This window comes from Hordeum vulgare, chromosome 2H, assembly GCF_904849725.1.
Source record: "Hordeum vulgare subsp. vulgare chromosome 2H, MorexV3_pseudomolecules_assembly, whole genome shotgun sequence".
NCBI lineage: Eukaryota > Viridiplantae > Streptophyta > Magnoliopsida > Poales > Poaceae > Hordeum > Hordeum vulgare.
Window position 1 is genome coordinate 617631991 of NC_058519.1, and position 12000 is coordinate 617643990.

Here is a 12000-nt window from a genome sequence, read left to right on the forward strand (position 1 = left end):
AATGTTGTTCGGAGTCCTGGATGAGATCCCATACGTCACGAGGGTTTTCTAAATGGTCTGGAGATGAAGATTGATATATAGGAAGCATCCATTTCGCTTTTGGAAGGTTTTTGGGCATTACCGGTAAAGTACCGGGAATGACGAATGGTTTCCAGAGTTCCACCGGGAGGGGCCACCCACTCGAGATAGAACCAAACAGGCCCAAGGGTGGAAAACCATCCCTTAGTGGGCTGGTGGCCAGCCCAAGAAGGGCCACTTCGGCCGAAGAAGGAGAAAAAGGAAAGGAGAGGTGGGCAAGCCGAACTGGGGGAGGAGGACTCCACCTTCCAAGTTGTGTTGGAGGAGGACTCCTCCCTCTCCTCTTGTGTCGTCCGAACCCTAGGGATTTTTCCCTAGGGAGCCACCCTCCCTCCCACCTATATATAGTGGAAGTGAGAGAGGCTTTTGGCACCTCAAGCCATACTGCAGCCCTCTCTCCCTCCACTACTTCATGACACCCTGTAGCTAGTTCAGTACGGCACGACGAAGCCCTACCGGAGTAGCTCCACCACCATCACCGCCATGCCTTCGTGCTTCCGGAGAATTCAGCTACCTCTTCGTCTCTCTTGCCGGATCAAGAAGGCGGAGATCGTCATCAAGTTGTACGTGTGCTGAACGAGGAGGTGCCGTCCGTACGGTACTAGATCGGGACGGAGTTCGTCGGACGCTTGCGATTCAGATCGCGAAGACGTTTGACTATATCAACTGCGTTTCTTAATGCTTCCCGCTTAGCGATCTACAAGGGTATGTGGATCCGATCTCCCCTCTCGTAGATGATCATCACCATGATAGGTCTTGCGTGTCCGTAGGGAATTTTTTGTTTCCCATGCGACGTTCCCCAACAGCTTCTATGTTCATATTTTTGCATAATCGACACTTCTCTCTCCAAACATGTGGTCATGATTATCGAGTTGAACTTTCACTTAAGGACAAGCGAGGTCTAAGATTGGGGGAGTTGATACATCCATTTTGCATCATGTTTTCTGAGTGTTATTTATAATGTTTTTGGTCATTATTTTAGGAGAATTCCCTTCGGGAGGGGAAAATCGAAGCCATCGACATCACCAATACTCCTCTTATCGTGGGAGGACCAATATTCATCAACATCTTCACTAGCACCATCTCATATCAAACCCTAGTTCATCTCTTGTATTCAATCTTTGTCCTAATACCTTAGATTGGTACCTATGGGTTGCTAGTAGTGTTGATTACATGTTGTAGTTGATGCTAGTTGATTTATTTGGTGGAATATTATATGTTCATATCCTTAATCATATTCAATACTCCCCTGATCTTGAACATGCACATGATTTTTGAGTAGTTACTTTTTTCTTAATGACATGGGAGAAGTCTTGTTATAAGTAATCATTTGAAGTCGGTATTCGTTCAATATTTTGATGATGTGTATGTTCTTCTTCCTTTAGTGGTGTCATGTGAACGTCAACTAAATGACACTTCATCATCCTTGGGACTAAGGGAAGGCATTATGGAAGTAATAAGTAAATGAAGGATTGCGAGAGCTAGTGACAGAATCTTAAACCCTACTGTATGCATTATTCCATAAGGGGCTGATTTAGATCCATACTGTTTCATTCTATGGTCAGATTTATCTTAATTCTTCTTTTGTAGTTGCGGATGCTTGGGAGAGGAGTAATCATAAGTAGGTTGTTTGTTCAATTAAGAACAACACCTTAGCGCCGGTCCACCCACATATATCAAATTATCAGAATAATGAATGTGAATCAACTAAATATGATAAACAAGACTAGAAAATTATTCACATGTGTCCTTGAGAACGCTTTGCTCTCTATAATAAACACTTTTGCCTTACCCTTTCCTAAAAATATGATTGAGCCGCCTTGTTGCACTCTTGTTATAATTGTTGCTTGTTACAAACTATATTGCTACAAAACTACTTGCTATCACATTTTGCAGCACTTGCACTGAATACCTGGCTGAAAACTGCCCGTCCTTTCCTTTTGCCCAATGTTTGGTTCGATACCCTTACTTATCCAAAGGAATACGATTGATCCCTTAAATTTGTGGGTCATCAAACGGTAAAATAAGAGCATCAACAATACATGAGCTAGTACTAGAGGCGAGACTAGAGATCTACTTGAAGTTTATTATTCCGCACCTACAAAGGGGTCTTCCTTTGAATCTTGTTTATATGTAGACTCGAGAACCATTGAATTATAGCACATAAAATAAAATATTAATTACAAACATGGAAACAAATAATAACATTTATTATGGCCTCTTGGGTATATTTCCAACATGTTATGATTCTTCAACTAATTGTATCTACTTTATGTAGTTACATATTCAATGGACGACGTAGTGATTTATGGAAGTTTTGCTTTGCCCTTTATATAGTACATATTGTAAAAATGCATCAAACTTTCTAGTAACATTAACTTCGTGTGTGCAGATACATGTAACATGGGTGTCAACCCACTCTTGAAATCTTGATATAGAAGAACTGGACTACAGTTGTTCGTGACATGTACATGAAGGATGGCACAATATGCCCATTCCTCTTATTAAAGAAAACAATGATCCGGTTGTCATTCACCAGGAAGGTTACACCCTCTATGATGATGATCGATTTAGATGTCAAATATGGATGCTTTGCTACTTGTATTGGTACACGTACGTGATCAAGCATGATATATGTACGGTGCTATCTTGTGATGTCAATCGATTATGTAATAAGGGTTAAATATATTTGTTATGTTGGTTGATATGAATTGTGTTGTCCGCCTATACTCAAATTCATATTTTGTCCAATTGATATGAATTGCATGTATTAAACTATGGTAAAAACAGTTGTATTGATCATTACACATTGGACACGGTTCAATAAAACAAACTGTGTGCTACCTACAATACAAACTATTGAAGAAAATTAAGCATTTGGGATGGATAGTTTAACGCATGTTATAAAAGAAAGATATGGAGTGTGATGAGGAAAAAGATCGCACACAATTTTATGTCCACCACTCGTCGGAAATAATGTCGCAGACATTTCCCGTAAACTAATTTTGGAATATTGTACTCACTAGCACACATGATTTGTGAAAACACAACCGTGTGTCGATAGTTTCGCCATCACACACCATTTCTCATGATCAATGATGATCCCCCTTCCCGCCAAGGCGCCAACCCACGCGAGCACACAATTTCCACACGATTTTGGAAATTGTGTGCAATTGGGGCCCCTAACCGTGTGCATAGCCTCAATTTGTACTAGTGCAAGCGTCCTATTCCTGATGCCATCACGAAATATGCCTTCCTTCATGGAAACGAAAGGAAGATAATTGACAATCCAAACCAAGGCAACAGAGGTGAAGCCCTGTTGTGACACAGAGAGTGAATCCTAGATTATCCCAAGTCTCAACATGCAACATTATATAGGTGAGCGGAAGAGACGGCGGTGGCTCCTGCAGAGGAGAAATTTGGTCGGCCCCTAGGTCGCCCGGGAGAGTGATGCATGGACTCAACGGGAAAGACATTTTTCAATATTTCACACAACTCTATCTGTATTCCTCTATGCATGCATACTAAACATACAAACTATGAATCCATAATTTGAACTCATACTTTTGGGGTATCTAACATGCATTAATCCTTCTATAACCAGTTAGTATATTGTTCCACTAATCAACAAATTCTAATTTTAACAACATATTTAATTTGTTATAATGTGAAAGTTTGAGCACATAACAATATCTACGCATCATTATTGTTCTAATTTGGACTAGATTAAAGTCTCCTTCCCATTCCAAAAGATTGAGGAGGCCAATGTTTTGAAGCTGTAAACTGAAGAGAGGTCGAAGTGCAAAATCCAATGAGATAGTTCTTAATAAGGTTATATAACTGACGTCTTGCAAAACAAACATACTATGTATGATAAGCGACATATATACATGTCAACAAATGGATAACAAGTTGGCAACTCATGCCTAATCAACCAACGGGTAGGGAAAATCTGTAAACCTCCAATCTAACATTAAATCTTGTTCAAACTAGGATATTGGTGCATAGATCTTGTTCTACATGTAAAACGTGAACCAATAAATTAATGTGCTTCATTAAAAATTGTCATGGTACAACGATTATGTGACCTGGGTTAAAATGTATTCATCCAGATATATGTATGTGGTATTATAGGAAAAATGCACAAGTTTAAAATTGGAATTACCAATGAAGCACACCAACATGGGTTGCAAAAATGTGGATGGCTTGTCAGTCAATGGACCAAACAGAGACAAAATATACTAAAGTTTGCACATTATATTAACTGAAATTTGTCAAGAAGTTTGAATGTTAGCATTGTATATATATTATATATATGTCTCCTCCTTGCTTTAAAATACACATGGACATGACTACAGGAGTGCAAGTGTAATACAGAGAGTACAGTAGGACTGAATTGGACAACGTTGTATAGGCAATGGAAATATATATGGAATGATCATGACTGCCAACTATTTAGTGAAGTTATTTAGCTGGTTATATTTTAACTTTAAGATTGGCTTCACGGCAACCAAATAAGATTTGAATCCAAATAGTATATTCTCAACACAAATGAAACATAAACAGATGCATTTTTATGGACTCAACAGAATGATATAAGCAGTTAATATATCTCAACAAATGAGAGGCGTTCCTGCATGCTGTACTCAGATCGGCACCTTGAAATTCATGCATTGTTCTTCAAGAAAAGGAATACACCATCTACCCAGTTCTACATATAAAATTGTTAGCAACTTGTTCAAGGGAGGAGTTAAGCCACCATATGAACAGTGATGGAAGACAGAGAGGCAATAACGAACAAAACACATGTCAGCAGTGGAAACCTTAGGTCTCTGAATGCGCAAGTTCCAAGTGCTTGTGAAAACTATGGTTCTGTTCTTTACATCACTCAATACTAGGACAAGGAACGAAGAACATTGGGGGAAACGTTAAGTGGTAGTAAGAAACATAGACAGACAGCTGAGGGTTTCCCATGAGCTAGTATAGCCCTAGCTTGTTTTCTGTGGGGATGCAGTTAGTAGTAGTACCTTTGTGATGTTTAAACAATGGCAAGCATGCACACGTGTGAGATCAAAGAACTGTAACAAGTGAATTGTGATGCAATATCCCAATTTGACAACTCCAACATAAACTCACAACCAGAAAAGAACTAACTGACGATATGATTATGTTAGCTCAAAGCTGAACTGTCGTGAAGACTAGTATAATATACACAAATCACTTAGTTAGAGTACACACAGGGAATCTAACACCTTTGTATGACACAAAAACAATTACCCAAAAGCATCTAAAACACATCGTCGATCTATCTAATAAAGTAGGAATTGACAGCTTAATTAAGCCCACACGAACACTAACAGCACTAAAAATTTTCTTCCTTATCGGCTGGAATCGAATCTATCGTCCACATAAAGAACATACCAGCAAGACCAAGATGACTAGACCCATGCAAATGGTCGGACAAATTGAGGGATAATTATTTAAAGCCATATTGAAAATCAAGATCGAGAAGGTTACACAGGCCATAGATTAAGGTTCAGGAGAGACAAGAAAAGAAAATAAAAGAAGAAGAAGAAAAGAACAAGGAGGACAACATGATCAGAGATCGACAAAACACTACGAAATTGTACAGAGATATAGAAATAGTGCAGTAGACGATAGATTTTGTTTCCTTGGATCGTTCATGCGTGCGTGCGCTAACCTTTTTTGCAAACTGCCTTGAACCCTTGTGGTTGCTCATCGTGATCTTGCCTTCTCTCCTCCGACAGCAATTACACCGATCTCCCAAGCACCTGTCAGAATTCAGAACTGTGGCCGTCCGCCGGCCCAGCCGTGGCCGTCGGCACCAGGCGGCAGCTGCGACCCGGGACCGCCGGTCATGTTGTTGAGAGGCAGCTGGTTGAAGAAGGGCAGGCCGGCTGCCGACGGGTCGGGAGGGAACGAGACGCCGCCCATGCCGGCCGCCGGGTCGGCGTCGCTTGGCTGCTGCATCTGCATGCCGGCCGTTGCAGGCGGCGCTTCCTCATCCTCCAGCGGGAGGCGCTCGTAGGCGACGTTGGCGAATGACGCGGCGATGACGATGACGGGGCCCGCGGCGTAGAGCGCGCCCACGACGTTGCCGCCGACGACCTGCCCCTGGCCCCCGGCGAGGAATATGGTAAGGCTGGTGGCGCCAGGGGGGGCCGGCGGGGGCAGGAAAGATCCCGAGAGCGACAGGATCTCGAACCTGCCGTGCAGGGTCACGACGGCGCCCGCGGGCGCCGACGGCTGCCGAAGCGTCACGTTGGTCACGATGCCGCTGCCGCTCAGCACGCACACGCCGCGCTGCCGCCGGCACGCGTACGTGGAGATGCACTCGAACACGTCGCAGCCGCTGCCGACCTCCAGGATGTGGGCGCGCAGCGTGTTAGCGCTCTCCCGCGTGATGATCACCGGCGGCTTGGGCTTGTTCTTGGAGCCCGGGGGGCGCCCCCGTGGGCGGCGCGCCACCATGTCCCCAGGCCCGCCCCCGCCGCCGCCACCCGCGCCATCACCGGCCGGGCCGGAGGAGGAGGAGCCGCCGTCGTTGTTCTCGCCGTACTGGCCGCCGTAGTTGCCGTTGGCGTTGCCGTTGTGGTCGTCGTCGGCGGGCTCGTGCTGCTGCTTGGCGTAGCTGTTCTGCTGCAGCTGGAGGTCCGGGTGGAGGTGGTGGAACTGGTGCACGTAGCGCGTCGCGGCGGTGCCAAGGTCGAGGCCTGCCATGCTTCTCCTCTAGCTCATGTACTGATGTACTAGCTAGGAAGCAAAAGATTTAGAACTCCAAAAAAGCAGGGAAAAAATACAGGGAAAAAAATCAGATTGAAACAGAGTGGTGTCTTGTTTTTAGGTTTAAAAGGAAGCCTTGGAAAAGGAAGCAATGATTTTTAAAGCGATGCAGTTGTTTATGCTCCTGCTTGGTTTTTAAAAACTCTGGATCCACAAAGAAGCAAACAGGGAAGAAACTAAACAAAGGTGGAAGAAGATAGTGCTTGGATGGAGGAAAGGAGAGGAGGTGACAACACCAATAGAGAGAGCACGCACTGTGTGATAAGGCGATGGCCGGGAGAGGAGGAGAAGAGAGGACGGCAAGCTATGAAGGAGGAGATCGATGAGAAAGGTGGAGGAGGAGAGGAGAGGAGAGGGGTTTGAGAGCTTCTTCCAACCAGTAGAGGAGGAGGTGCAACATGTACATAAAATAATGGGAGGAGAGAGAGGGATGGATGGATGGGAGAACAAATTCTTGTGCATCCTTCCAGCTGTGGACAAGAAGAAATGGTGCCATGACGCTGACATGTGGGTCCCGTGTATGCGTGAGGGCGAGGCCCATGAGGCAGCTTCATGGGTGTTGTGTGCGCTGGTGACAGAGAGGAGACTTTCGGCGAAGGGGCGCGGGGTGAAGTATGATGCACCAATGTGATGCATGGCGACAGTGATGGCTTAGCGTGTCCATTGGAAGCTTTATGCCGCTTAACCAGGGTTAGGTGCTTAATTAAACCCGAGGTTAACGACCACTAATCCAGGTTTGGTATGACTTAGGGTAGAGGTTGTTCATACCGCGCCCCTCCCGCGTGCGTGGGTCCCGCTTCCAGCGCATGTTGCCCTAGGATCCTTTGCTCCGTCCATAGATCTGGCCCTCACCGATCGAGCGCACACATTATGCCGCAGCTAGCGCTACACGTTATGTTCGGTGGTTCATATATATCGATCTCATGGTCTTTGTATATGCTAGTACAATTTTTGAATTTGGTTGGAACTAAGGTCACAAGAGTTTTGCATCTGAGCCACCGAATGATCCTTATAGAGTATTTAGACTAATCTTCCTTTTCTCCATTCGTGTAAAACTTACCAAACCCTTTTTTTTTAGCAAAAGACGACAGGGAAAACCTCTACTATGCCATTTTACAAAATGTAAAAAAAAAAACGGTCCAAGAATTACAATGGAAGGAGAGTACTTACTTATACCAAGCTCTTTATTTTCAGTGGTTTTGTTTGCAATCTCCTAGTAGTTGGGTTCTTTCTGGTCATTTTTGACAATGACTAGCATATCGCGGTTGTTTCATGTGGGCAATTGATAAATAGCACAGCATCTATGCAAGGTCTTTTCTAAAAGAATAAGATGTATGCAAGGTATGTCTTTTCTTTTGCGACGGCACGTCGTGTCGTGATGTAAAACAATGTTGATGTGCCACTTTCTTTGTGACACACTTTTTACCTAGTTTCGTAATTTTAATTTGGTGCTGATCATGACTGCGACACGTATAGCTAGGTTAGTATTACCTTCACAGCTAACTAGTTTTAAGTGGGATTAACCTAATGATTAAGCTGAGCAGCGCTTACTTTCTTTAGCTAATTTAGCGAGCGCCGTGCACATACATATGCTCCAGGAGATCCAAGACACAGGATTAACTAATATGCATGTGCGATCAGTATATATGAGATGCAGTTCTCTCCAACATTATATTTAAGTTTCAACAATTGATTGATGCATTTTTTATTGCTCATTGTCCTTTCGAGTTATACTTTAGACAAGGCTATTTCTAATTTGGTTGTATGTAGTTTACACATAATATAGTATGTCAAGTCAAATGGATGACCCGCATCATTCTAACTCCAGCTTACTTTTATATATATGATCTATCTTATCAGTTCGTATACCGGTAACCGGCATGCCGTACTTTCACTACGTGTGATGACCTAAACTTTGGACACTAGGCTTACTTTTTACCATCTTTTCATGAGAGACCCATTAACATGAGTAAACTCACACCGGTTTTCCCAAAGTTGTACACCTTTTTTAATGTTTCTCTCCTTGATCCTTTGGAGGTAAATATATTCAACCACACGGGTGGTAGTTTTCAACTACGAAGACATGGAATATGTAACTTTACAGGAAACAAAACATAGGCCATCTATAGGAAAGAACACTAGTTTATGTACTCTGTCAAGTTGTATCAGTTTCATTGTTTATGTAACTATAATATAATCAGCTACCAATCATGTAACTTTATGAGAATGAGGACAGATCGTGCACCCATGCTTGGTGCTTAAGTATACTAATAGACTGCAAAAATCTATGAGGGAATGCAATCTGTTCTTTTGAGCTTGTGGATGCGTATATATTAATGGGATTATTTACTTGCTCCTATATGTTCAAATTACAATGTACCAATAATAGAATCTTGATATTATATATATGTATGCCAACATGATTACAGTTCGGGAACTGCATCCATTTTCTTTTAATATGTTTATTATTCCAACTGCTTCTGCTATTTAAACATAACGAGTAACCATGTGAAAAGTGATAGCAGCAAGGGTAGTATACTTTGAGGGTGGTCTTAACTTAATTGTTCCAGTGTCTCCAAATATATTCAAACATTATTTTGGAATCTCTATAAACATGTCTAATTCTGAAATACCCGTTCAACTAAGAATTCCAAAATTGTCTTTTATGTGCACACCGCAAACATAAACAAGATGACAACTCCTATATCGTAACAACTGATTTTGTATAGTAATTTCAGTCTACCTTCTTTGTCCTTGGGTTTGTCTCGGTGACGTTGTCAGCACATCGGATAATGTGGTTGTGTGTCTTGGCCCTCCAGTTCCAGTTTCAACTATTGAAGGTTGGCCAGCCTTGGCTTCGCCACGGACCGTTTGAAATTTGTGTTCCTGGACTCCGACAAGGCGGACTGGGGGGGGGGGGGTTCTACATGCCCTCCCTGGTATTTTTCTTCTCTAAGGTGGCGATCTTCTAACCAGATTGCAACGGTAGTTTCCTTCTGATCTACATCGATGAATTTCCAGTCACTGATTCTAAAAAGTCTTGGTTAAAACTAGTTTGTTCCGTGGGACACAGGCCCCGAGACGACAACGAGCTTTGCTCACAGCACATTGTCGGTGTATGCAGAGAATTTCGACACCCTTAAGGACTTGGATGTATTTTTTAGTTTATGTAAGAGTGTTTTTATGGGTCTATGCTATTTAATATTTAGCCTTCGACAATTTTTTTCTTTCAAAAAAAGCTTTCTAATCCAATGAAAGTTTCCTCATGACTTCTTTTTTGGATGAATCTGTTTGACCATTTTTGTTTGCCATGTACAACACATAATTAATACTCCCTCCATTTCATATAATGTAGTGCCTCCGTGTTTTTTGATATTTAATTTTAGTCATAAATTTAATCAACACGAGCGACTCCGACAGAGGCAAATAATTTACCATTGAATTTGTATATTCAATGATATAATTTGTGCTCCCGCCGGAGTCGTTCACGTTGGTTAGATTTATGGTCAAACTCGAATCTCGAAAAATGCGGACGCACCATATTATAAAATGGAGGAAGTGTGTGGCTTTAATTTGTCTCATTCTTTGGTTGGTCTTTTCAACAGATTGATTTACGGGCCTTAATTTGATTTTTGTATATTGACGTGACGTTTTGTACAAAGACTCTTAGTAAATCCATCCTTACTGCTATGCCCGGTCTCCTACCGTCTAAGCCGGTGGAGGTTGTTCCCTCCCTCGTGGTTGCGGTGCTGCCGGTCCTTGTTTACGGGTGTCTTGTTTGGATCCGAGCGGTCTCGCTTCGTTGGCCGTGGTGAGACGACGGCGGCTTCCTCGTGACTGTGTTGGCGCATGTTGGTGGACGGCGGGTGCGGTGGAGCCGTAGGTTGGTCCTGGGTGGCGGGTGTGAGGGGTCGGAAGAAATCCTTGTCGGATCTTGCCGGCACCAAAGCGGTGACGCCTGCGGGCGCCACCATACTTCTTGAAGGGCGTCGGGTGACCCTCTCACCTCACCACCCTCCGTGTACCGGGAGAAATCCCACGATTCGTCCGGGCAACAACGTCGACATCGTCACATTCCTTCTTGAAGGTGGTGCTTGGTACACGACAACTCGGTGGCTTTGGAGCGTGGTGGTTATCTTCGGTGGACACAGCGGTCGCGGGGAGTCGTAGCTTTCGTTGATCCGTCGTTGTTGGCATTTTTTCTCTTAATTTCTCTTGTATTTTCTTTTGGGCGTGCTTGTGTTGTCCGCCCAACAGTGTTCGGGATGTTGTATCTGGTGGTTGCTATATCCATATAACGGGGCGAAAACCTATTTCGAGAGTAAATCCATCCTTGCCGTGGAAGTAGCTTGGTCATTGGGGACTTGATGAAGACAAAAAATAAGCACTTAAGATACTTCATTAAATTTCTTTTTCACATCTATATATCCAACCTCGTCAATTAATTTCCACATTTCAGGCACGAGTCAACATTGATTTGCATGTTATAATCAAACACACAGAGAGTAGTATTCCATGTCTGACAGGGAAAAAAAACTTGCAGCAGGCACTTCAAGCTGCAGCACCGTACAAGTACTTCAGGCTTTCACTCTCACATCACAGAGCGAGAGGACAGGGGCCTTTACCGCTGCTCTTTGCAGTTTTTACCAGCTTCACCTCTCCTACAATCAACACTGGGCACCGCATCCGGCCAATCATCGGTCGACAAGTACCCCCCGGGGAGCCGGGCGGAGGGCGCGGAGTACCAAGATCGAGCCGACCCAAGCTTCGGCTCGCCCCCACGTGCCCTGTCACGTGCGTGCGGTGGACTGCCCTAGGCGCGAACCCGGCGTGGCTGTCGGCCATGGACGGGCACGGCAGGAGCTCGCTTTCCTGGGGAACCGGTCAGTCTGTGCGTGCCCACTGCCCCTCGCGCGCCCCCCCACTGCGCCTGGGCCCCGCCACGCTGCCCCACGCCGCTCATGCGCCGGGAAAGGGAGGGCAAACCCTAACCCTAGCTAGCTGTAAGCACCGATGCTCCAAAAGCTAGACATCCATGTACCAGGAGGTGTGTTTGTGTTGTGTGTTTGCACTCGTAGTTGTAGGAAAGATGTCTTTGGTGCATCCTCCTCTCCTTGA

The 12000-nt window shown here is 44.1% G+C and overlaps 1 protein-coding gene across 2 annotated transcripts; it reads right to left on the reverse strand.

Annotated features, from left to right (window-relative positions):
- Positions 1 to 5543: 5543 nt before the first annotated feature.
- LOC123430850 (AT-hook motif nuclear-localized protein 23-like) lies at positions 5544 to 7385 on the reverse strand. 2 transcript variants are annotated; one of them, XM_045114687.1, is made up of 2 exons: positions 7138 to 7385; positions 5544 to 6848 (listed from the first exon to the last, which is right to left on the reverse strand). In XM_045114687.1, the coding sequence occupies exon 2, from the start codon at positions 6817 to 6819 to the stop codon at positions 5881 to 5883; it is 939 nt and encodes a 312-aa protein (XP_044970622.1). In that variant the 5' UTR covers positions 6820 to 6848; positions 7138 to 7385; the 3' UTR covers positions 5544 to 5880. The 2 variants fall into 2 exon arrangements, with proteins under 2 accessions (XP_044970622.1, XP_044970621.1); XM_045114686.1 differs by having other exon boundaries at positions 5544 to 6852; positions 7138 to 7381.
- Positions 7386 to 12000: the final 4615 nt, after the last annotated feature.

Excerpts from the sequence above, each read along its gene's own strand:
- LOC123430850 (XM_045114687.1), bottom strand. The coding sequence starts at position 6,819 with ATGGCAGGCCTCGACCTTGGCACCGCCGCGACGCGCTACGTGCACCAG.